The sequence below is a fragment of the Bemisia tabaci genome, chromosome 10 (assembly GCF_918797505.1).
Source record: "Bemisia tabaci chromosome 10, PGI_BMITA_v3".
NCBI lineage: Eukaryota > Metazoa > Arthropoda > Insecta > Hemiptera > Aleyrodidae > Bemisia > Bemisia tabaci.
The window spans coordinates 13262454-13288804 of NC_092802.1; the positions used below are offsets into that span (position 1 = coordinate 13262454).

Here is a 26351-nt window from a genome sequence, read left to right on the forward strand (position 1 = left end):
GATTCGATGGTTGCAATTTTTTGTGCCAGAGTAACGTGCGATATATCGCATCAAATCGTTAAATTTTTACAGCTACTCATCATTTTTCTCGAATTTTGAGATCGCAATTCTATTGTCAGGAGACTGGAGATTTTACTTACAAATTTTGACAAATAAATTCAACGAATTACAGGCATGGTTTTATTAGAAGGAAAATATCGCATTCGAGTGCAGTTTCGATATCAGTATCGAATGCGATATTATCCCTCTAAAAAAACCACGCCTTTATTAAGTTGAATTTGTTTGTCAAAATTTGGAAGTTAATTCTGTAGTCTCTTGACAACAGATTTGCGATCTCAAAATTCGAAAAAAAAGTGACAAGTAGCTGAAATTATGGAACGAATTGATGCGATATATCGCACGTCCCTCGGACACAAAAAATGGCAACCGTCGAATCACCTCGCCAGCCAGCTTTAGTAGATACCCCAGGCGCGCAAGTATTTATGCGACGCAAGAATCCCGACAGTAAAAGTTGGCAGTTTCGAAAACGCCTTCAATTGTAGCGTGATACCTCACACATTCCTCAGAGTACGAATAGTTGTATCATCGTGCCTTAGCAATGCGATGGAAGATTAATATTGAAGTAGCCTTCACGCTGCCCTTGTCGGGTTTCGTATGCCGCTATTGCCAGTATGGGCCGCATATTCAAAGTGTGTTCAAGCTAGAAATTTATTAAGAGACTGGATAATTTTAATGGAATAATTAAAAATAAACTCGTACAAAGTAGCTAAGGAAACAGAAATAATCGCAGCGATTATCGCATATGGCTCTGACACAAAATACGGCAGGTGATTCGACGGTTGTCATTCTTGTGTCAGAGCGACGTGCGATATATCGCATCAATTCGTTCCATACTTTCAGCTGCGTGCCATTTTTTTAAGTTTGAGATCGCAGATGGTCATATTTGTTTGTGGCCAAGACTAGAAAGTTGTTGAAATTCAAAAGTCGCGCCACAGCTCTAGCGGCGGAAGCCGAATACCGAATTCTGGCTGAAAGAGACAGGAAGAGCCAGGGTGGAAAAATTTCATGAAAAATAAAATCTTGAAATTTCACGTGAAATATTTGATGAAACAGAATTTATGAAAGATATTGAAAGATACCGGTTCTTTTTCATGTTCGCAAAATGTAAAAATTGTGACTCTCTTCTATTTTTATATCCTTGAGTGCGGGTTGCATACTCTAGCCCCTAAAAAATATTACATATTTCACAGCATCATGCAATTTCATGAAATATTCCACTGAAATTTCCAATCTCTCATTTCTTTCTTACATTGCATGCCACCCTGTCATACCTAATTGGGCAACATGAAATACAATTTCTGATATTGGTCAAAGTTGTCCTGATGATTGTTTCTTGTACTCAACTCTTTCAGAGGCTCCATTGCCAAATTATATCAGTCTCTTTTCATCAAAAGAGGCTGGTTACATTAATTAGCGCGTATACAATTTCTTCAGTCGTTCAATCTCTCCGAAAAAATTGAAGAACACGAAGTCGACGCTCGCGAGACAATTTTCTCAGCGATCGTCAAAAAGCAACTGTCTCTCGTCGACAATCGCGGATGGAATGAAACGACCAATCACCCAGAACAGTCGTTATGCGCAGTGAAGCCATATTTCCTGATCTGAAAATACTGACATTAAGGTGATTCGATGGACGCCATATTTTGTATCGGAACGACATGCGATATATAGCATCAATATTGGTTCCATTTCTTCAGCTACTCGTCATTTTTCTCCCATTTCGAGATCGTAATTCTGTTGTCAGGAGACTAAAACACTTACTTACTAATTTTAACAAAGAAATTCAACGTGTTAAAGGCGTGGTTTTTTTAGAGAGGAAATATCGCATTCGAGTGCAGTTCCGATATCAGTATCGAATGCGATGTTTTCTCTCTAAAAACCCACGCCTTTATTACGTTGAATTTCTTTGTTAAAATTGGTAAGTGAGTGCTTTAGTCTCCTGACAGCAGAATTGCGATCTCAAAATTGGAGAAAAATGGAGCCAATTGATGCGATATATTGCATGTCGTTCTGACAGAAAATATGGCGTCCATCGAATCACCTTAAGTACGCGCAAAACTTGCGTTGTTTTCATCTTGGATTTTCATATTTACTGCGTCCGTGGAAACTTGTTTCTTGGTTTCCAACAATCAGCTTTGCCCGTAGAACAAAATTAGAATCTAACCCAAATGAACAGTGCACTTGACAAATTTGCTACTAATCCGTAAGTTGAAACCATCAAAACACGGCTCTGTGACTAGCAAAACTTACCAACTCTTATGGGTACTGACGTGTTGTCAAAAAAAAATGGAGTCGCTTCGATTCCAAGACAAAGCGATCCTTCAACGACTTTCTTTTTGAACATTACCAAAAAATGTGCATCATTAATTTCTCTATGCAGACAGGTGTTTCTATAGATGAGTCAAATATGGTTGTTCCTTGCATAGAAGCTGATTTAACAGGTTTATAATATTGGGTTCTCTTAATTTAATCCTAATTGAATAATCTATTCTTGTCAAAGCATCGTGTCTGGAGAATAGATTAATTTCCATTAGTTTAAATGGAGAGAATTATCCTGACTTGTTTAATGTCTCCGATAAAAAATAAAAAAACGAGAAATAATATTGTCAACTTGCTACTTGCTAGATTCGCCAATGTACTTACAGCAAAATTAAGTCCATTTCTGATGCACTCGACGTGATTTTCGTACGATTTAAGTTGAAAGAAGTCACCTCAGTTGGATGTACCTTTGTAGAACTGACCCTCTTTTAGTAAATTTTGTATTAAGGGACTATTATTTCTATCATCCTTACCAAGTAGCAGTGATTGTGATAAATAGCAATTTTATTGGTCTGTCATCGCAATGACATCGGTAGCAATTTTTCAGGATATTATAGAATTGAAAATTGCGATATATGGCGATTAACCGCCCCTGGTAAAAATTGGCAGTAGAATCTGTGGTCCAAAATACCATAGACCTACAGTCGGATGTAAGATTTCCAATAGCTTTTATAGCCTTTTATAGCCGATGGCGACTAAGCAACAGCCTGGCGATAAAGTGTATGCTAAACGTTACTTATTACGGATGCTAGGACTTAGTGAGTTCTTGAACTACCATTCTCTTTTTGGGCCGTAGTATCTTGATTTATTTTGCTAGGAAAGCTCCGTACTTTTGAAGGATGCCTGCCATTCCTAATATTTTGGAGCGCTTGCAATTTTGTATGATACTATGCAATACCTCTGGTGTGAAATAGTAGCTTCAAGCGCCGTGGTACGCTGCGGCGCGGCGCGGCGGACGGGCAGCCAGCGCGAAACGCGCATTGGCGCCTTCAAACCTAACAGGGATACTCCGCTTTGTGTTAGGCTCTAGTATTTAATCTCGAGGAGTCAGCGTTTTTCAACTCATGACTTTGAAATGTTTGCACACTCTGTATGGATTATTCTCATTTTAATTGATGAAAAAAAAAATATGTAGTAAAGGAAAATATAATGTGCGTTTTGTAAATATTAAGGTGATTCCGTACAAACTTAAGGATTTACAAAGCACACGAATTTCTACACAATTTCTTATAGCCTTTTATAGCCGATGGCGAAAAAGCAACAGCCAGGCGATAAAGTGTAAAGCCCGGCGATAGGAACTAGAGCCCGGCTGTATAATTTTTTATCGCTTTGTGTAGCCCGGCCGTACAATTTTTTCCACTTTCTACAGCCAGCTATATGATTTTCTATCGCCTTCTTCAATCGGCTATAAGAACTCTTATGGTATTTTGAAACGCAGCTCATATCGCCAATTTTTACCAGGGGCTATACATATCAATTTTTGGTTTGATAAACTCGCTACCAATTTTTGTCCATAAAATCGAAATTAAATTGCCGTACATTGCGATATTTTATTTCAATAATGTTGCGATAAATTGCCTGGCGATTAATTCGCAATAAAATCGAGGAGCTCAGATGTAGATGATCTTGGCGATTTGTCGTCGATAAAATCGCAATAAATCGCGATTTATCCGTTGAAAAATGCTACTTGGGGAAATTCCCTTCACGCATGAGGAAACTAATGAAACAAATATTGTTACTGAAATCAGCTGGAAATCAGGTGGTCTACTAAAACTGGCCGGCGGGAAATTAGTACTTTTACTGTACTTTTTCAGTACAGTCTCAAGAAATTCAGTACCTCCTCGATATAAACGTTCAGAGCTATTTCAGTACCTCCACTTGAAGAAATTATAAAAAAATTCGAAAATTTGAAATCTTCGCTCAATTTGCGACAAAAATGACAAAAAAATGAAATAAACTCCGGACCTTCTTCCGGAATTTTCGCACTTTTTCAGAGCTGCCGGACCGCCCTTAAAAAATCAGTACTATTTCCCGACTTTTCAGAGATTCCGGACTTGTGGACACCTTGCACTGGAAAAAAACTCATTGGATCTAGAGTCCAGACTCTTAAAAACATCGACAAGAATAAATACTCTTGATTCAATCAGATTTAAGCATAAATCAAGAACCAAGCCTCTTGATTTGAGCGGATTTCCTTTTGATTTAAGCTTGAATCTGATTGAATTAAGAGTCCTTTTTCTTGTCAATGTATTCATGAGTCTGGACTCTAGATCCAATGCGTTTTTTTTTTTTTTTTTTTTTTTTTTTTTTTTTTTTTTTTTCCATTGTGGAAATATTAGTTTCAAATTGAAAAATATAGTTGACCGACCCATCTGGCAAGTTGTGCAGGTTGCATCCTCTAATACTTTTCAGCGCGGGAGTGGATTTTCGCGGAATCGGCGGGACTGAAACGCGACGCTTGTCTAGTGCTGGCGTGCGGGTCCCATTTCTCACTTGAACTGGGTTGTCACGGGCACGTGGAACCTCCCCCCCCCCCCCCGATTCTCGGGTGGGGGATGCGAGGGTGGAAACTTATCAGCTCAATTAAAATGGTTGTCCGTACCCTGTGTTGTCTGGCATGCCCTCCATTATTGGGCCCAGTAGCGATTCCAGCAAGTTGGCAACAATGTTAACACTCCTATCAATCCAATGAAATATTTCAATTTTATGTGATACAAGCTGCCTCGTCAAGGATCGATTGTGTAACATACATTTAAATGGAGAAAAAACAGTGTTGCCAACTTGCAAGAATTGCCACTGAATTGACCACTAGACATGACAAGAAATTAAGCATAGCTCAATCGGACCGAGTTTAACAGAAAGGAACCAACCCACATAAAGTTGAAAATGAGAAAAAGAGGTTTGAAGTTTTATTTTTCCATAAGGCTCAATGTAGAAAATAAACTTTAGCCCCTCTTAATGTAGATTTATTTTGTTTTCTTGACTTTGATTTTTTGGCAGGGGAATATGAACGACCAGTGGAATTTAATAACATTCTTAAGTCATTTTTTTCGAAAATTATGATGGCTGAGTCCTCACTGATGAACTCGATCCAATTGCACCGCGTTAAGCGGAGAGGAATCAAACCACATAACCTATTGCCGAATTTAACCGGACAATTTAATTTTTCATATAAAAAGGGCGGTGCGCATTTTTGTGCAAATGTCAGTGAATTTTCTGCATGGTGCGAAGCATGTCTCTTGGAATTTTCAAATAAATCTGCACAAAGTTCTTTTGTAATAAAATAAATTACCCAGTTAAATTGTTCAATAGCCGATGTGGCTTGGTTCCTTTCTGCTAAGCGCGCCGCGCTTAGCGCGGTCCAATCTCACTTTTGCACAAGGCAAAATAATATTTGTTGCTCGTACAAGTTCCACTGTACGAGTGATTCAACCACGCATGTAAATTGATGTAAATGAATGAAATCGTGTTGACTGACCTTAAATTCATTCGTTTCATAATCCATGTCCAAGAGAGAGTAGTCGGATATCCGATCGCCATTCGGATCTATGTTAACTTCACCAGTGATTCCTGAAAGAAACAAGATGAGTTTCACTTAATGAAAACGTTTGATAGCAAAATGTGTGTATAGGGATCCATGGTAGGATCCGTGTAATTTCGGAACTTCAAATACGTATTTCTCGAAACAGCAAAAACCACACTTATGCACATTGTCCTCCAAGCCCCTTATTTGTGGTATTTATCTCATTTTTTGAATATAGATGCTTCATAGAGCCTCTCTCGAGTGCAAAGTGCCCCCTCGAAGTGCGTCTTATCACTTTCATATCAAAAGGCGTGTCGCACACCATAAAAAATTAAAATGTTAGGTCGCCAAGGACTCATTCTCCCCGAGGCTCCATATTTCAGGCCTCCGAGGCCCATTAATCTTCGCACGTCTTAAGGATAAAGAATCCGTTTCTCCCCTTCTCACTTCTTTGGTCCAGGGGTCACTCGGGGACCAACCGACCGTGGCGCGCTCTGGACAAAAGCTACGCATTGTCCTCCGCCGTCAACCGTTTCTCGGTCTTGCATCTTTTCTTCCTGAAATTGAACGACTCGGCCGAATAAAGACCTAAACGCCGCAGGGATTGGGGAGAACTTGCGCGGTTTTTCAATTAATCCGTCCGATTGTGCGCTATGCTCACGTTCCCGAGGGGTCCTCTCTTATGGCGTGATTTGAAAGCTTCGCCGTCCCTCGGAGCCCGGCAATTAGTGCCAGTCGTTCTTAATTGAGGATTTTCGGGGTGGAAAAGGGGTTTGGGCTTGTGGAGCGTCCTGCTTTTGTTTTCTTATGCCCCGAGAGTATTTTGTTAGGCGGCGAGAAAAGGCTTTTCACTCCTCCGCACTCTGTATTTTCAATTTTTTTTTTTTTTTTTTTTTTTTTTTTTTTCATTGAGGAAATATTCCTGCTCAATATTTCGCGATAGGAATTCTTAGTTTAACCAAAAACCAACCAAAGATCTTTGAAAGCAACAGAACGTCTTCGCAAAGTAATGGGGATTCTCTTTGAAACAATTAGTGTTTCCTATTGTTTTAAAGAGAAATTCCTGTCGCAACATATTAAACAGAAATTCCTGCTGATCCGAAGGGTAAATGTAGTTACTCAGTGGAAGAGATAACCCCCAAGCACGAAATATTTTTGAAAAAGATGTGTTTTTTATGCATGATAATAGATCGTTTTCATTTGGAAGCAAAGTCATTTAGGTCAAAAATAAATGTCTCGATTTTTAAAAAAAAACTGCCAAACTTGGAAAAAAACGAACATCCTGCTTTATACCCGCGAATAATTGTCTTGCGTCACGCATATTTTTTCATTTATGCCTTTCTAGATCGATATTTTTTATTCTTATTTTTTCATTTTACGTCTGAGATATCGGTAAGAAACTCTGCGATTGATAAACGCGTTTTCGGACTTTCCCAAAGGGGCTCAATAATCTATCTTATACATTTTATCTGATTTTTATTTATTTATTTATTTTTTTTTTTATTGAGTTAATGATCAGTTTCTCATGATACTGTGCAATACCTCTGGTGTGAAATAGTTGCTTCAAGCGCCTTGGCACGCTGCGGTGCGGCAGGCGGGCAGCCAGCGCGAGACGCGCATTGGCGCCTACAAACCTAACAGGGATACTTCACGCGTTGCGCAATGCGTGAAGTATCCTTGTTAGGTTTGTAGGCGCCAGTGTATCGCCGCTCCGCTTTGAGTTAGGCTCTAATATTTAATCTGGCGGAGTCAGCGTTATTCAACTCATGATTTTGAAATGTTTGCACATCCTGTATGGATTATTCTCATTTTAATTGATGAAAAAAAATATGTATTAAAGGAAAATTTAATGTGTGTTTTGTAAATATTAAGATGGTTCCGTATCAAACTTAATGATTTCCAAAGCACACGAATTTCTACACAATTCCTAACAGCCTTTTATAACCGATGGCGAAAAACCAACAGCCAGGCGATAAAGTGTAAAGCCCGGCGATAGGAACTATAGCCCGGCTGCATAATTTTTTATCGCTTCGTATAGCCCGGCCGTATGATTTTCTCCGCATTCCACAGCCAGCTATATGATTTTCTGTATAGCCTTCTTTAGCCGGCTACAAGAATTCCTATGGTATTTTGAAACGCAGCTCTTATCGCCAATTTTCACCAGGGAATCAAGACGAAATTCATTCGAATTTAAAAAAATCTTAACATCAGAGAGATTTTGTTCAAATTTAAAAAAAAAAAAAAATCTTAAAATCAGGGAGGGTTTTTTTCAAATGTAAAAAATAAAGTATTTTAACAATCTTCCACGGTGCAAATTTTGCAATAGTGTTCTCATGTCCAAGCAGAAAGAGCAGCGAATATGGATGGGGCTGACTGTGCCGTCAAATTGTACCCGAAAATTTTCCGCGCGAATGAAAGGAAACGCACGAGAGTTTTGAAATTTCAGAGGGATTGCAGAAGTTGGCGATATCCAAGCGTTGCGTTTCAGAAAGTTGAACGTCGGCGATTACTCGCTAATTGGCTTTGCGAACAAACTCCCAACACGCCAATTATTAATTGCGGATCCCTACGGAAAATTTAAATATGGCCGCTATGACTCGACCGGCGACCGCGAGTATTGCGTTGCCATGTTTTGGCTTTTGGCGACGAACGTAAAGGAACGAGAGGACGAATCGTATTCGATAGTGGTTCGATGTATCGTTTGGTTCGAAACAATAGAACATAACCTCAAACCAAAATCTTAGGATATTAGTCAGAAAAGCTGAAAATGAGAAATTCCGTAGCAATTTTGCTGCTCTTGGCCAATTAGTACTAATACGAATCGATGATCCATCACAAAAAAACCCGTTCCACCAGATTACGCGATTGACTTTAGAGGCTATGTACATGTTTTGAGCCAATCGATATCGATACACAGTCTCACTTGTTTTATGTATCCTTAATAATCCACAAAATTTTAAACACTAATTGTTTCCGTATTAAAAGTTAGAGACGCATACATATAATAAGCAGGTGTGATGGTTGTAAATTTTAAAACAGATACAAACAAAAATCTCTCCCCTTTTTAAAATTAGTAGCTCTTCTCCAGAAAGTAAGCAACTGAACAGGAGAGTACAAGTAAGATAGCAAAAGGGAGAACGGAGACTCTCTTATAGGTGATGCAACTATTTTAACGCTGAGGAAGCGAAGAGGTATACCCGATTAATTGAAGGCGTTTTGAAACGGAGCGGTGCTTCGCGACTCCGGCACGGCACGGTGGAGCGGCGCCAAAGCCATCATTTTTCAAACTGGCAATCATATCGACGGAAAAATTGTTAAAACGCGGATTTTCTTGATAGCAATAAAAAATTTCCGCTTCCATTCTAATTTATTTCACGGATATATGTAGATTTCATTGAACATATTTGTATCATTTTCCGACTAATTGCACGAACTCGATTTCATCAACATAGAAACTATAAATATAATTAGGATTTTCGAAAATATTATCTCTTTTTTTTCAATATAAAATTGTCTGTAAATTAAAATTCTAGTTGTCACTATCATCACTATGAGAGTGAATACTGAAGACTTTTCATCCAGTGAAAAAAATATATCTATATTCCTTCTTTTTATTGACATCATTTTTTATTCGATGAAAAATCAGGATTTTGCTGAATGCTGGAAAACACTTGCTCGCGAGTATTTTGCCTAGTAAAGGACCTATGTTAATGTGAAATATCTGAGGATCCTAAGGAAAATATTCATGAACTTTCTCAAAGTAAATATTTAACTGGAGAAGATCCGGCAGCGTCCAAATCATGTGGCGTTTTTCCGTAGGATAACAATTCTGATGTCAGTCACGAGACGTGAACGATCGATCATCGATATCTCCTCAGTTGAAGCTATGGTAAAGGATCGATTATCAAGGTATTCGTTGCGAACACCCTGTTCATCGATCTCTACATGTTCTAATGGAAGACCGATCGATATATCGCAAAGCACGCCACGCCACCGGCTGACATCCTGCGTTGACAACGTTTTTGACCCCTAACGTAGGAGTAGAAGCGCTTGGGACCCTTCAGTTTGTGCACTACCTGTTCGACCATTTACAACACACTTGAATGAGAATGGCGTTGGTCCGTGCAAGCTCCGTTTTACAACAGTGGCGGCTAAACTTCATCGAAAATACTCTATCGAATAGGCTCCTCTGCGGTTCAGCGCACAGCTTTAAGCTTGTTATGTTAATTCCCAGGCTCAAATCACATCCGAACTTTCGAAGCTATGCAACACGTGTGCTCACACCATTCGTCGCTCGTCTTACGTAAGGGCGTATCTCCGTTTACGCTTGAGCTCCGGAGACCATGGCTTTATATGCAAAACAAGGCTCACATGGATATTGAGCAGCGCCTTCACGTCAGCAGGGCGACGCATTGTGTCGGTCTTCTCTAACCAACCATGTTGCTTTCGCCGAGGGAAACTTTTTATTTCCGGCAGTCTGATGCTTTGCCGGAAACAATTCCGCCGTGCTAAAGGAAGAACGCCGTATGAGCATTCGAGAGTTGCCAAATTTCCCTTGATAAAACGTGTATTTTTGACAAGTTTCATGCATATTTTTCTTTGAAATTTTCAGATATTTTAGATTAAATTGCGTACAAAATTATCTTAAATTTTTGCAAAATAATTTTCAGAATTTTCCCAGTAAATTCGGTTTTTATCGGAGGAAACTTGGCAACGTCTGAAGGCTCATACTGCGTTTTTCCTTAGCACGGCAGATTTGATGGCATGTGTACTCGTTTTGAACGACTCTAATCAGAAACTAACTAATTTCCTTTTTTTATTCTCTTTTTTTTATCCTTTTTCGCCCTCCTTTTTCAGTCCATCTCTGAGAGACTAGCTGGACCGATGCATAATTCTGCATGTAATTTTGAAGCAGGTGTTTGCATATGATATAACCATGATTCCTTTGCACTGGTTACATGTTAGCATTTTTTTTACCTCGCTTTGTTTACAAACACGCGTAAAAAATTAAGTGGTCATGCATAATGACAATGCTGCAAAAACGATTTTTTTCGTGTCTCTTCGATTTCCTTCAAACTTTTTCTTGTGATGTCTTGACCGCGTAAAGCCTCACCAAATTATAATATTCAGACATCCAAATCATTTTTGAAGACACTACTAAAGGGGGGGGGGGGAGGGCCAAAGTCGTTACCTTTGTGCTGCATCTCTTGGACAAAAAAATATATTGACATCTGGTTTTCAATTAAATTGTCCCCAATTTCCAACTTCGAGACTCAAAAAAATATTCTCGAAGATAGATTTTTAGTCAGTTGTTCGAACAGTTTTTTTTTTGCTTTAAAAATAATACATTTCTTAAATCAATAATAAAAATTTCATTTTTTGATTGGAGGGAAAACCCGAATATTTAAATCGGTCGTGAATTTTTTTCGCAATGTGCGGTCATGACTTTCGGGGAAGCAAGTTAAAAAGCGCAAACTGAGACAGCTGAAAGCTTAATTCAATCCTCTCCCGACCGAACCAAGCATCATTAATGCTGCTGACCACTCGCCGGGAAAAAGAGAAGTGAGCATGACCCTACTGACACAGAGCTGTCCGTGGCGTTTAGAATATGACATTATTTTCACTCATTTTTTTTGCGCCAACTTTAGTGTGCCTCCCAAATAGCTTTTTCCCTTCAGAATCTTGGCATCTCTACGTAAAACTGAGTTTTCTGCAGTTTATTTGTTTGAAAAAAAGTATTCATTTCAAAAACTGAAAATCGGAAGGACATTTTTATGCTAAATAGAATTGCGCAAGAATTAGTCCAATCAGAAGATATTCTGTGCGTAGGATTTACGTATCTCATGGTTAATTTCAATTTTATTCATTTACACAACCGCCCCTCTCCCATAAATATGTTCAGATATTGAGACACTTGTTGCTTTTCGGCAAGCAAGGCGAATATTGCTGTTGTGAGTAGTTTAGAGTAGATTAGCTTTATAAATCCTATGATGGTATGAGATGAATTAAAGATTTATAAAGTAGGTTAAAGTTTGAAAAAAAGAAGAAAAAACTGAACTTCTAAAAAGTGATCTTTACTACTCTTCTCGGCACTTAAAAGAGCATAGGGTCTCCAATTGCCCCCATAGGATCATGTGAGAGCAAATGAGACAACGTATCCTAAATTAGAATCGCATATTACTTAGAATTCACTTCGATTGCCATAGACCATCTTACCTTTAGTTCCAACGACGACAATTCACAAACAATTTCATTTTCGATATTTTCGTTCATTCTGTTTCCTTTTTATTAAACCAAAATAAATTTTACGCGAATCGAGTTCCAGAATAGCTGCATCGTTTAAACATCATCCGAGTTGCTGAATCGTTGCCATTAAGATACTTACTTGCCCTTTAATTGCGGTAAAAACCGGGCAGGGACCGAAATTACGCGTGGTCCTAGTTTTGCGGCAATTTGGCGTTAAAACAATAGCGCGGTCGAGTGTCGAGTCATCTTCACAGTGTGATGCGCCGTCAATCCAGTTGGCGGCAATGTGCCTATACCCGTGGTCGAATAGTTATCGCAAATAACTCTCGCATTGCGTTTGATGCAGTGCGAGAAGTATTCATGCAGTCTTGAAGGCGCTAATATGCGGTTGACGCCGATTATGCTGTCTGGCGCAATGGACCACTAGACTAGGCACGAATTTAAGCATTCTGATACATGTTTCTTAACCAGAATTTTACGTAGAACACGATTCGTGCAACGAAAATTACCGAAATCAACTCCTAACGAAGATATTAACATTTTTATTTCACATTGATTACGAGGAATTTGAATTGACCGCTCACAAGAAACTCAAAGCTTTACGTGAGTCAAATCGCGCACTACGACGGTTTCAGCAATCTTCTCAATCGAGCAATGTTCATTTCCCACCATGTATTGTTCAAACTATGAACAACTTGCTACAGTTGAGCCAAAGCACCAAGATTGAGGTTGCCAGATTTTTATATCGGAGAAACTGTCATGATGACGCTTGGAGCGCGATGTGAATCACGTAGAGCATTGAGTTTTCATGAGCGGGTGGTTTGAATGTACGCATCAAGAATCATTAAATATCTTCGTAAGGAGTTAATTGCGGTACTTTTTGTTGTGCGCATCGTATTCTACGTGAATTTTATTTACGAAACATGTATCAGAATGCTGAAATTCGTACCTTGTCTAGTGGTCCATTGTCGCAAATAACTCTCGCATTGCGTTTGGTGCAGTGCGAGAAGTATTCATGCAGTCTTGAAGGCGCTAATATGCGGTTGACGCCGACCACGCTGTTTGGCGCAATCGTGAAGTACTCCTACGGGCTAACGCCGGTTCACAACCCACCACTGAAAGAGTCCATACTCCATTCTCTCTCGTGCAAACTCTAACATGACCCAGGAGGGCGCGTAACTTGGCACCGCAATAATTTCCAAGATTCTATCAAAATAAGGGATCCTTTCTTCCAGTCGACCCCCGCGACTCCCAACCTAATTTACCACTATTCAGAGCCTAATCTTTGTTGACAGGTGTCATGTTTTTCCAGCACGGAGCCGTATTTTTAGTCCGCTCCGTCTTGGGTTTATTTCATTTGGAGTCCTCCACGCTCACTAGCCGTCGCTGGACACGGTTCATTACTCAGTTTTATTTCTCCCTCGTCTTGCCACTTTGTGCAGGAGTGCCATTTTCGAGCGTTCAGTTTGAGCGATTTCGGGGTGAATTTGGCGGCGCTGCCTCTTAGTAGCCTTCTATTGCGTCTTGTTCATTAGTCGTTGGGCCATCGTTGCCATTTCTTGGTTTTTTAAGTTTCGTTCCTTCAGCAAACTAGAGATTTTAACGGGTTTTTTGAGTGCGTGAGCTTTAAAAATACATCTTAAAAAGACGTGCATGAAGCAATACATGTTTCCTGTACGATATAAATAGCTATGGACTCACTCATACTGTCATCCTAAGAAAGAACGCCGTATGAAGATTATTCGAGAGTTGCCAAATTTCCTTTAGTAAAATTTTTATTTTTTAGGAAAGTTATGAATATTTGTCCTTGAAATTTTCAGGAACTTTAAATGATATTGCAAACAACATTATCTCCAAAATTGCACGAAAAATATTCATAAGTTTTCATGGGTTGCCTTCTATTGCGCCTTGTTCAATAGTCATTGGGCCATCATGGGATAGAATTCATACTTGACAAGCTTTAAAAGAGCTCCACTGGAGGATTTTTTTCCGTATGAGTCAGAACACACTATAAATAAAAATAAAATGCGCCTACGCTACACATGTAAATTACTCTAAATTACACCCTCCGCAAATAATAAAGCAGTATCCGCGCAGAGAGGCTTTCCAATTTTGCGAGACTAACGACCAACCTCATTTTCCCTAACTTCTTGAGGAGATCAAACCTTTGAGCCTAAGCCGGAAAATCCCCACTTTTTCAGCGAGTAAAAAATTAAATTATAGCTGTTGAATTCCACTTAATGTATGAGAGGAAGATATCTGAGCCTCTGAATCTCTGGGATATTTTTTCCGCCGAATTCGAAAAAATATATGGATTCGAATGCTTCGTTTTCCCATTTTATGTTCCAAGAGGAATTAAAAAGTGATCATCGCAGAGTGGATCGAGTTAATGGGGGAGGTCGGACAAAATTTGGCAACTTTAAAAGCTCACAACTCCGTTCATACAAAACTTTGAGATTTTAAAAGCGGTTCAATAATTGGTCTCCTCGTGACACTTTCTGCTAGAGGCACCCCTTAAAATATAATTTGTGACATAATAAACAGCAAGATTTGCAGTTTTAGTCAAAAATTTCATGTCCGACCACTCGGTCCACTGTGCGTCGGGTGTCTGATTGGTTTATAAGCAAGCGCGGGAAGACCAGGTGGTCACGCATTTTTGCTCTTCAAAGCGAACTTTTATTTTCTCTTTGGTTATTTCAAAAAGTAATCCGATGAGGACAATATGAACGGGACGTTCTATGGATATTTTGGGAAATTTTCCTCTTGTGCTACCTGAATATTAAAAAAAAATACTTTAAAATTATGCTTTAGTTTTTCATGATTCTCTGAAAGTCTGAAAAAAGCTCTTTGCCATGTTCATACAATACGCCTCACTCATACTGTCATGCTAAGGAATAACGCCGTATGAACATTCGAGAGTTATTAAATTTCCTTCAGTAAATTTTTCATTTCATTTCAATTTCATTTCATCACGACTGGGTATACTGATATCGTATGAGTCTTCAGATGTTGCAGTTTTTCCTTGGAAAAAAATACCACAAATTCTCTGGATACCCTGTGAATATTTTCCCCTTAATTTCTCACAGAATTTCATTTGCACTTCAATCCAAATTATCGAAAGATTTCAAGGAAAAATATTCATATCTTTCCTCAAAAATGTATGATTTATCGCTGAAAATGTGGCAACATATGGATGCTCAAACGGTGTTTTTTCATGGCACGGCAGTACTGCCATGCTAAGGAAGAACGCTGTATGAACATTCGATAGTTGCCAAATTTCCTTCGATAAAATGTTCATTTTTCAAGAAAGCTATGAATATGTCCCTTTGAAGTTTTCAGGAGCTTTAGATGAAATTACAAACAAAATTATCTGCAAAATTTGACGAAAAATATTCATAAGTTCACCAGGAAAATTGTGTTTTATCAATCGGAATTTGGCAACGCCTAAAAGTTCATACGAAGTTTTTCCTTAGTGCGGCAGCATATTTCTATTTTCCTAGACTGCTCCGCCCTCCCTGTCTCCTTTTTCCGTTGCATTGAGCGCACATTTTTTAATTTGAATAGATTGAAAGTTACCTGTGAAAGTCCTATTCCACATGCGCCTGGTAATCTCAGCTCCGTCCCTTTGTTGCTTCCCTACAGCCAGGGTTTCGTTGAGGGCGAGCGCATATAGGAGAACGGCATCGTAGAACGCCGTCACGAACGTTGACACAGTCTCGTTGCCGAAATCCTTGTAATTATTGTGCACGGCAAGGCTCTTCACCTGAGGACAGACAGGCAACAACTTGATCAGCATTGGTAGGAAAATAAAGAGCTTAATTGATTCTGTTAGAGTACCTTTATATAGGAAGAGTATGGACAACTCGAAAATTTAGAGGTTAGGTTTATCCAGGTCATGTACAGAGACAAGTCATGTAGCTCTTGGGGCCCAAAAGGGCAACCAACCTATGAACTCAAATTATCCATTGGTACTAATTTAAACTACGAGAGTAGGTACACTGACCAATAACTATTAAAACACGTAAATAAAAGAGCTAAATAGAGCGAGTTGTCCATACTCTCCCTGTAAAGGTACTCTAATAAATTCATGTACTGCCGTGCTAAGGAAAAACGCTGTATGAACCTTCAGGCGTTGCCAAATTTCTTTTGATAAATCACGAATTTTCGAAAAAACTTATCGATTTTTTTTTCTTCCAATTTTTCAGATAGTTTTGATCGAAATTTCACTTGAAGTTCCTCAAAATTTCAAGGAAAAATATTCATAAATCTCTTTAAAAATAAACATTTTATCGGAGGAAATTTGACAACTCTCTGATGTTCATACGGCGTTTTTTCTCAGCACGGCAGTGTAGCTTAGGAACGGAGCGATCCTACACAGTTAAACATTTCCGCGTTTAGTGTTAAACTGTGTTACTTGTTTGTGGGGGATAACCCAAAAAGCTTGGTCGATCAACACAATTTCGCGTCGAATCAACCCAAATCGTTGAGTATTTTAAAGTATTTTTAGAGCACACGGAAAGAAATTAAATGTTGATTTAGCATTTATACTGTTAAAAAGATGTCCGACAAGTTTCAAGTGCTGATTTTACATTTTAACAAATGCTAACGTAACTACGCCCACTGCAAAACGTACAAATTACAATGTTTTGTTAGCATTTTTGTATTGTAAAATCAGCATTTGAAACTTGTCGGACATCTTTTTAACAGTATAAATGCTAAATCAACATTTAATTTTTTTCCGTGTATTTGTTTGGTATTTTTAGAGAATTGTTTCAGTACCTTTCCAAAGAATTTAGTACCGTTCATAAGCAGAAAAAATTCAGCCCTTTTTCGGTACCTTTAAGATGATGATGATATTTGGTATTTTTAGAGAATTGTTTCAGTACCTTTCCAAAGAATTTAGTACCGTTCATAAGCAGAAAAAATTCAGCCCTTTTTCGGTACCTTTAAGATGATGGTTGATTTGAGTTCCTATCATACCGCGTGTTCATTTTTAATTATTCCAAAAAAATTAAATTTATTCCTAAATACAATCCTAGCTTGAGCACTTTTTGAATATGCGGCTCATACTGGCAATAGGGACAAAGGAAAACTGACAAGGCCAGCGATAGGAATACACCAATATTAATCTTCTATTGCATTGCTAAGGCGCGATGATACAACTATTCGTACTCTGCAGAATGCGTGAGGTATCACGCTTCAATTGAAGGCGTTTTCGAAATTGCCAACTTATAATGTCGCGATTCTCGTGTTGCATTAATAGGGTGTCTACTAAGGCTGGCTGGCAGATATAAAGTACTTTCACAATACTTTTCAGTATACCTTTCCAAAAAATTCATCACTTCATACTCAGCAAAAATTCAGTACTTTTTTGATACATTTAAAAGACTACCAAAAATTGGAATTTTCGCATTCTCGTGGATTTCGTCAGTGCGTTGGTAGCAATATCAACAACTTATTCTGCCGTGCTAAGTAAAAACGCGCCTTATGAACGTTCTTTAGTTGCCAAATCTCCCTTGATAAAACGTGTATTTTTGACAACATTCATCTATATTCTTCCTTGAAATTTTCAAATATTTTAGATTAAATTGCGTAAAAAATTGTCTGAAAATGTTGGAAAATAATATTCACAATTTTTCCAATTAATTCGGTTTTTATCGGAGGGGACTTGGAAACGTCTGAAGGCTCATACGGCGTTTTTCCTTATCATGGACAGTACTGTAGATACCTTATGTCACTAAAAGTCTGAGGAGAGTAACAAGATGGAGTAAAAGTTAGATTCAGGCATCGCTGAATGATAACTGATAAGCTACTTGTTGCATGTTGAGCGTGTAACTTGCTTCGTAATGATTGATAATGGGTCAGTTGCGCTGGTCTTGGAATCGTGCTTTGATGCTTGACCTCTTTGATCAGCTAAAAATATTAAGATGTGTCCGAACAGCAACTTTCTACGTTCCGAGAGGTAAAAACACATTTTTACTTGGCCCAATAAAATATTGACATTTTATTGGCATAAGAAACGTTTGATTATAATTCTTCCATTTAATTATCACGCTCAACTTTCTCGTCAGTTTTAATTCAATACAATAATATTAAACACATAGAATTCTCCTCCAGTGGTACACATATAGTAATTTGATCACGTTCAATTCATCGATTTTAAAATCCTCTCCTCCAACATTTTAGTTAAGTTTCTGATGTGTACACTTACACACAACGAGTGGCAAATAACGACTTAGGAATGTCGCGATAAAGTAGACCTAGGATTTAATCAAGCAATTCGTTCTGCTTTGCAGAGATAAAAAGAAGGAAGCAATAAAACCTCTCGCAAATGAGTGTGTTAATGATGATTTAGGTAGTAGAGATTGTTTGCGTCTATTGTTTTGATTTCGGCACTCGTTTGACTTTTCCGTACAACGATGTGCAAAAAAATGTGCCAAGAGGTCCTATCATAAAGATGAGATTACCATCATTAATTTTTATGGCTCCTTTAATGGTCCATAATACCAACTGATTTATCCTCCCACTGATTGAATCATGGAACTATGGGCCACTTAGTCCTTGACATTAACTAGCCAAGTCAGTCATGTGGCTTCTGAACTCAGGTTGAAGTGTGCAATGTTTTATCTTGTTATGTAGGTACTAAATTCAATTTGTTTGTGATGTAGTTAACGCGGTGAGTTTGTTCCACGCGTTGAATAGACTTTGAGGAAACGTAGATAAACACTAAGCAAACCAAAAAAGTTGCTTTTGTTTTATTAAACTTCAGGCAAGTAATCATTTTTTTATAGAATATTCTATGTTTTACTCTTTCAAAAAATTTAAAACAAAATAATTTTTTTACAGAAATTGTAAACTTTTTAGTGATTTATATGTACTCGATAAACAGGGCCAAACCCCAGTCATTAATAGAAAAAGAAATGGAGAAGAAGAAAGAGAGGAGTAGGAAGAAGAAGATGGGAATACATTTTGAAAAATTTTTAATTAACAACTGCGCTTTGGGGCACTATATGGATTGTGGTATTTTGAAACTCTAATTCAATTCTTGACATTAAGAACAACGGAAAAACACCATTTCTATAAATCCTTGTGACACAATAATAGTTGTTAACATGGAGAAAATTTGCCTCTTTCACACTAATCTGGAACCTTTTTTATGATGTCTAGATGATCTGTGCCGTTGAAATTATATTTGCGATATTTTATCTGTTCTATTTACCGAAAAAATATATCATATCGGAAATTACTGGTGATGACGATCAGCCCTTTCATGAAAGAACTGAGAAGGATTTCTTCCTTTCAGAGAATGTTTCAAAAACTACAAACTTCCCAGGTACGATAAAACGGACTTAAACTATTACTTCACAAACATCTATCGTTTTAAAACATATTTTCGAGAACGCGACTGTCAATTTCATATCCTTCGATTATTATACGGAGTTTTCTTTTGGTTTTTATGATCAAAATGTATTAATTCTCCAATTCATGTACGAGTCAGAGGGTCCATTAGACCGGATTAGATGTTCAGGAGATGTATGCAGAGTAGAACCCTAACGAAATGATAACCATTGTTCAATATATGTTCATGTATGGTCGGATAAAAGCACTGAAAAAAAAATCGGTAGAATTCACCATTCCTTCACGCTGTATTTTGCACAGCGTTAATTCAGAGTCAATTCTGCCGGGAAAAAGGTGAACGTTACTGTATACTGGTACAGGTAACCATTCTTCCGGCAGAATCAACTTGAAGATTCGTAGAATTTACCATTCCTTCACGCTGTGTGAAATACAGTGTAAAGGAATGGTAAATTCTACCAACCATTTTTTTGTATGGAACTAAGCACAAAAGTTAAAAAAGAATTAATTTGCATGAAATTCGCAATGATTATTCTTTTTCTGATTCAACAACAAATACCGCCATAATCTAATTCTCTACTTGGCGTTTTTGGAAAAAGAGTCATATCACCAAAACGTCATTTTTTACCCAAAAAATTGACTCCTTCAATATTCGCACTTAATCCTGGAACACCCTATTTAAATCAGTCACTGAAAAAATAGTTCTGTTCACACGGCTCCTGCGCTTCTTTTGTAACAGTCACAGAAGCTTCCGTTATGAGGACAGAGTACTCTGTTCCCACGACCAAAGTTCTATTCTCACAACGGAAAAATTCTGTAAGTGTAACAAAGAAACTGCAGGAGCCCTGTGAACAGAGGGTTCTGTCGTCAGCACCTTCTACTTTTTTCTGTGTAGTGGAGATTCTGAGACTTTGCAACCAAAAAATTTCCTTCCGGCACCCAACTACTCAATTATTGGTGCACTCAATGGACTACTAGACAAGGTACGAATTAAAGGATTCTGATACATGATTCTTAACCAAAATTTCACGCAGAACACGATTCGAGCAACGAAAATGACTGAAACCAACTCCTAACGAAGATATTAACGTTTTTATTTCACATTGGTCACGAGGAATTTGAACTGGCCGCTCACAAGAAACTCAAAGCTCTACGTGAGTCAAATCGCGCACTTCGACGGTTTCAGCAATCTTCTCAATCGAGCAATTTTCGTTTCCCACCATATGTTGTTCAAACTATAAGCAATTTGCTATAGCTAAGCCAAAACGTCAAGATTGAGGTTGCCAGATTTTTATATCGCAGAGACTGTCATGATAAACGTTTAGCGCGCGATGTGAATCACGTAGAGCATTGAGTTTTTCATGAGCGGGTGATTTGAATTCACGCATCAAAATTATTGAATATCTTCGTAAGGAGTTGATTTTGGTCATTTTCGTTTTGCGCATCGTGTTTTACGTGAAATTTGGGTTAAGAATCATGTATCAGAATGCTGAAATTTGTACCTTGTCTAGTGGTCCATTCTTCTAATTTAACTCCTCAAAAACCCACCGTTCTGATTGTATGTTTCTTTAGGTGGGACACGAGAGACTATGAGCCGAATTCTCAAGTCGGGGGCGTCTCTGGCAACGTCGCGCAGCGTGGCTCCCGGCGAAGTGGGTAATTTGGCCGACACGCTAATGTCCTCCAATGACTCTATAACGCCCTCATAACACGGCACGGACACGACTCGTCTAGCATCCACCTCACAGAAACGTCTACTTTTCGCTCTAATGACACCCCTAATTCTACACCCCCCCTTCCCACCCCACATCCGATCAGTGTGATCCTATCTCCCGGCCACCTCCGAAATTCGACCGCCCTCGACAAAGCCGCAGCTTTTTGCTGGGCTTTCGGGTGCCTTTTGCTCTTGGGAACATATGTTTGTAACCACACGATGAACACGTGGAGTGGACCATAAAGGATCACATTAATGAAGGTAAATGATGGTGATGACATATTAAAATGCAAAAAACGCTTAACTTGGTTTGCGATGCTGCAGACTTATTGTCACAACACGGAAAAAATTAAATTGCTGATTTAAAAATTCAATTGCTAAACAAAGTGACTGCAATGTTCAATGTAGATTTCGCGACAAAAATGCTACTTTATAACCACTATTGTAAGCTAATTTAACCATAAGGTGGTTAAAGTAGCATTTATGTGTTGCGAAATCTGCACTGAAACATTGCAGTCACTTTTTTTAGCAATTGAATTGTTGAATCAGCTATTTAATTTTTTTCCGTGAATGGACCACTCAAAAGAGGAATACCTTCCAAGTTCAACCCATCAGTGAGAAAATAGCGTTTTTGTGTTCTTCAATTTGCACATACCATTCTCAAAAAAATAGACTTTTATACTTGTGTGAAACAGAGTACTACTTCAACTAATGTTGATACACTTTTTAGTAATGTAAGAATCTGGAGGATACACTTGATGTGTACAGGAGGCAAATTATAGAATTTTCAATAAAAACTTTTGAATGAATTTATTGGTTTCAATTTTCGTCCTTTTTTTTTGTTTTCAAATTTTGAGGAGTTCACTCCCTCTATATCTCCATAATTTAATTTTTCCCCAATTTCTTACACACCTTCTGATGTGGCTAAACTGCACGGTTAATTAGTGTTTTCTCCTTAGTTTTGTCACAAAAATCCCCAAAGGGACTTTTACTCGTTTGACATTATATGCCTTGTGTCTTCTCACCAGAATTTCACGGGTAAAACGATGGAACTAACAATTTCAGTTTGTAAAAATGAAAAATTAACATTTTATTTGTGTTTGTCCATTTGAATTTTTTATTCCGGGAAGATTTGAAGTTTACTTGAAGCATATAGGATACGACACTAATTGCAATCTTTTCTACAAATTAAGGAATTTAAATTGTATATAACAGTAAGAGCTGGTGTACAAGAGGTGGATACTTCGAGTCAAGGATTATATCTCAAACATTTCTGAAATCCTCGATACGACACCCCACGCAGTCAGATCTCATCTCTTATTTGTGCAGCATAACTATTTTCGGTATGCAGAACTATTTCATATCCTGACCAATATGAAATTTTTTAATAAAAAAAAATTCCTCTCTCTCATGTTGGTCCCTTCCCAAGGGTACATTCCGCCAATTTTTAATCGACATCTCGAGGAGAGCCCATCACAGCTGGGCAAACCCTCCAGGGACCCATAGATGCAAGCGATCGATCGAAAATTAGCCAACAAAATTTAACTATCCGCATTCGAATCGGCTCCTCTCGTACCCTTCCTTTACGAAGGGACGTAGTGGAACCCCACTCGTTACGGGGAGAAATTATGAAGCGGAAACTCTTAACCCTTCTTCCGAGGACTCGCTTGCCCTTTTTTATTGTGTCACCAGTGCGTTATTGCGTTTCCGCTGAGCGCCAGTGTTGCCAAATTTATACTGCATATCATAGAAATTTGTTTATTTTTTTTTAGATACAACTGGGGGGTTCTGCACCCTGGCCGCGACGCCGTCCAACCCCCAGGGCGCTGCGCGCCCCTAAAGGCCGCTTCGCGGCTAAAGAAATCATCGAAATCGCCCGTTTGCGATTAATGAGCAAATAATTTTAATTGGATAACGAAAAGATGTTTCAAAGACAATTTTCCGGCCAAACAATATTCTTAATGACTTTCTCCTTACTCTGAATTTTGATTCCTTTTTTGGAAGTCGACCTTGACAGAGCCACTAAACAAATTTGAAACTTCCCGCTTCAAAAACGATATACTACGGCAGAAGTAAAAATCTCGTCACAGAAGTTGTCTGCCGTGCTAAAGAAGAACGCCGTATGAACCTTTAGGCGTTGCCGAATTTCCTTTGGTGAATCACGAATTTTCGAGAAAGTTTGTAAATACATACCTTCTTTCAATTTTTCAGATAATTTCAATCATAAATTTAGCTACAGTTCTTGAAAATATCTCGGGAAAATATTCATAATTTTTCCCAAAAATAAACGTGTTATTGAAGGAAATTTGGCAACTCTCGTATGTTCATACGGCGTTCACCCTTAGCACGACAGTCGTCCCATCCAACCCTTGCACGTGAAAATGCTACACAAAATTCAACACGGTTGACGATTACGCGCACAAATCGTGAGGAGGCACCATGGTCTTTATCAACGCAGGGATAATGTACATACAGACACGGCGGTTGATAAAATTTGGACTCGTCACATGTGTTTTGGCGGGTTGGCGTCGGCCATGTTGAATATTGCGTAGCATCCTAGTGCGCAAGGGTTGGCTGGAACGACTCCTCTCACGAAATGTTCACCTGTGCTGTAGGATCGTTTTTGCAGCGGGAAGCTTAAAAATACGTATGATTCCTGTGTAAATTTTGAAGTTAGAAGTTTATCTCGGACTTTCCTTGCGCTCATCATGATTTTTGAGCCATTTTACGTAAGAAATGACTCCTCTCTCGGCTCCAGCTGAAGTTTGCAACAGACTCGTAGAGAAGACAAAGTTAGAAATATTATATCATCACCGAGTTCAAAATTAGAAACGTAGAAAATATATTGCACGTATTTATGCTAAAAGGAACTAAGTGCATAGGGATTGCGTGTGACATAGTTCCTTTTAGTATAAACGCGTCCTATTATGAAGATTCCGCAGTCGTATCTTTTCTATATTGGAAAAGTTACTTTCGGAAGTCAATTTTCAGACCCACCTCATAAACACAGATGCTCGAAAAGCCGTGCTGTTTCTTCAGTAGTCCTACTCTTATTCGCAAAAACCCGCCAGGGGAAAGTGCGCACACCGACATTCATCATTCATCATTAGGCGAATTTTATATGTGATTAGTTTTGCCCGACAAGTTGCTCATCAATCATCATTGGACGCAAAATAGCGTTGACTTGTAAAGTTGTCTTTTGCCATTGCTGCGGCTCGATTGTTGAATCGATATCAGTGGCGTGATGCGTATTGCGATGTATCGATTGTTATGCCATTTAAACCTATGGAAAAGGATCGATAAACAGGGTGTTCGCGGCGAAGATCTTGATAATCGATACTTTACCATATGTTTCAATGACATAAAAATCGATACATCGCAATGGAGATGTTGCGTGTTTGAGGAATTTGCGATTTGACTGTTGATTCTTTCGTAAAAGTTGGCGAGAAACACTGTATTTGGAGACTCCAAAACTGAAAATACGGCAACCCTGCTAATGTATTTGCTTCCTATCTTTGCATGGAGAGTTTGTCTCAATGTAGAGGTGGACTCTCAGGATAGCGTGGGATATCCCCTCCATTTTGGCCTTGGCTTTTTTTTGAGCTTGGGAGTTGATTTCAGAGAGAACCAGTGGCACCATCGTGTTTCTCGCGATTTTTTACATATGAATCTACAGTCAAATCGCAAATTCCTCACACATGCAACATCTCCATTCCCCGGTCCATTCCAGTTTATAATCTTTGCGATTGGTAAGAATGTAATCTTCATTCCCGTTTTTGACACTGTGAAGGCCTAAAATACCGGAACCAATCAGAAATGGATTCGCATTGTATTTACTCTCGGTATTAAGGGGCTCTACTCTAGACTTGGTTCTTTTTATTTAATTCCATAAAATTATACATCATTTGGCATCCCTGTCGAGATTCCTTTACGACGCAGGGGCAAAAACCCGTGAACCGCGATTTAGTTGGATCCGGTGCATGGGTCGTTCACTTTTATTCGTCGTCTCAATTCGTCCGATGAATGTGTTTCCTGGGGTTAGAATAGGAATATCGCAAAGGATGACGATTCACCGCGAAGAACATAACCAATGACTCAATGCAAATCTGTAGTTTACAGGATCGATTATAGGAATTTCATCGATTTGAACCCTGTTTTGCAATATTATTTAGATTACGTTTTGCAATGAGGAGCCACTACCTATGACCCATCTATAAAAGCACCTTTCTGCATATGGAAACCAATCGCATTTATGTTGTTTCTAAAATGAGCCAGAAATAGTGGTTTCTTATTGCAAAATATAAGCCACTTATGAATCATGAGTATAGAGTACCTATACAAGGAGAGTGCAGACATGCCGAAATATGTTGCTCTTAGAGCCCAATACTGCCTTGCTAAGGAAGAACACCGTACGAACCTTCAGGCATTGCCAAATTTCCCTCGACAAATCATGAGTTTTCAGAAAAATTTGTGAGTAGTTTTTCTCAAATTTCTAAGAGGATTTTGTAATTTTATCTAAAAAGTCTGAAAATTTCAAGGAGAAAATATTCATAACTTTCTTCAAAAGAACATGTTTTATTCGGGGATATTTGGCAACTCTCGAATGTTTATACGGCGTTCTTCTTTAACACGGCAGAATAGGGGAGCCAATCCGCTAAAACAAAAATTGTCACTGCGAATCTCCAGATTCCAATATTGTCCCCTTCCGGTCAAAGTATCACATTATCACAAGCGCCGTGCGACGGTTAAAAATTTCCGTCGCCATTTTATTTTTTTACCGAGAAACTGATCAACAAAGTTGTCCAAAAATTTCACTGAAATTTCTCCAGTGAAATTTTCAAATAGATTCAACAAATAATAATTTCTCTGTGAAAAAATAAAATGGCGGTGGCAATTCTGAAACGTCGATGGCGCTTGTGATACTTTGGCCGGAGGGTGTCGATATGAAACCAAGATGGCCAAGAATCTCAATGAATGAGAGTTCTTCCGCAAAAATTAGTGAGTTTTAGAAAAAAGTAAGTCAAACACGCGCTTTAATTTTATCACAAGGAGCTAATTTGTAAGACTTTCGCTTTAAAACTGTCAACTGAAGTATTTTGTTTTCCTATCGTATGGAATACATCGACGGTGTAA

The 26351-nt window shown here is 38.5% G+C and overlaps 1 protein-coding gene and 1 long non-coding RNA gene across 5 annotated transcripts in view; one reads left to right on the top strand and one right to left on the bottom strand.

The window, feature by feature from the left end:
• LOC109044685 (atrial natriuretic peptide receptor 1) overlaps positions 1-26351 on the bottom strand; it is a 589109-nt gene that overhangs the window by 164783 nt on the left and 397975 nt on the right. For all 4 annotated transcript variants that reach the window (XM_072305169.1, XM_072305168.1, XM_072305171.1 and 1 more), the window contains 2 exons: positions 15725-15911; positions 5858-5949 (listed from right to left, as the gene is read on the bottom strand). In XM_072305169.1, the coding sequence (XP_072161270.1) occupies positions 5858-5949; positions 15725-15911 (279 nt within the window). The remainder of the gene's footprint in view (positions 1-5857; positions 5950-15724; positions 15912-26351) is intronic.
• Positions 18577-22014, top strand: LOC109044689 (uncharacterized). The gene is made up of 3 exons (XR_002010315.2): positions 18577-18917; positions 19316-19481; positions 21077-22014. It is a non-coding gene; the product is annotated as an uncharacterized lncRNA (long non-coding RNA).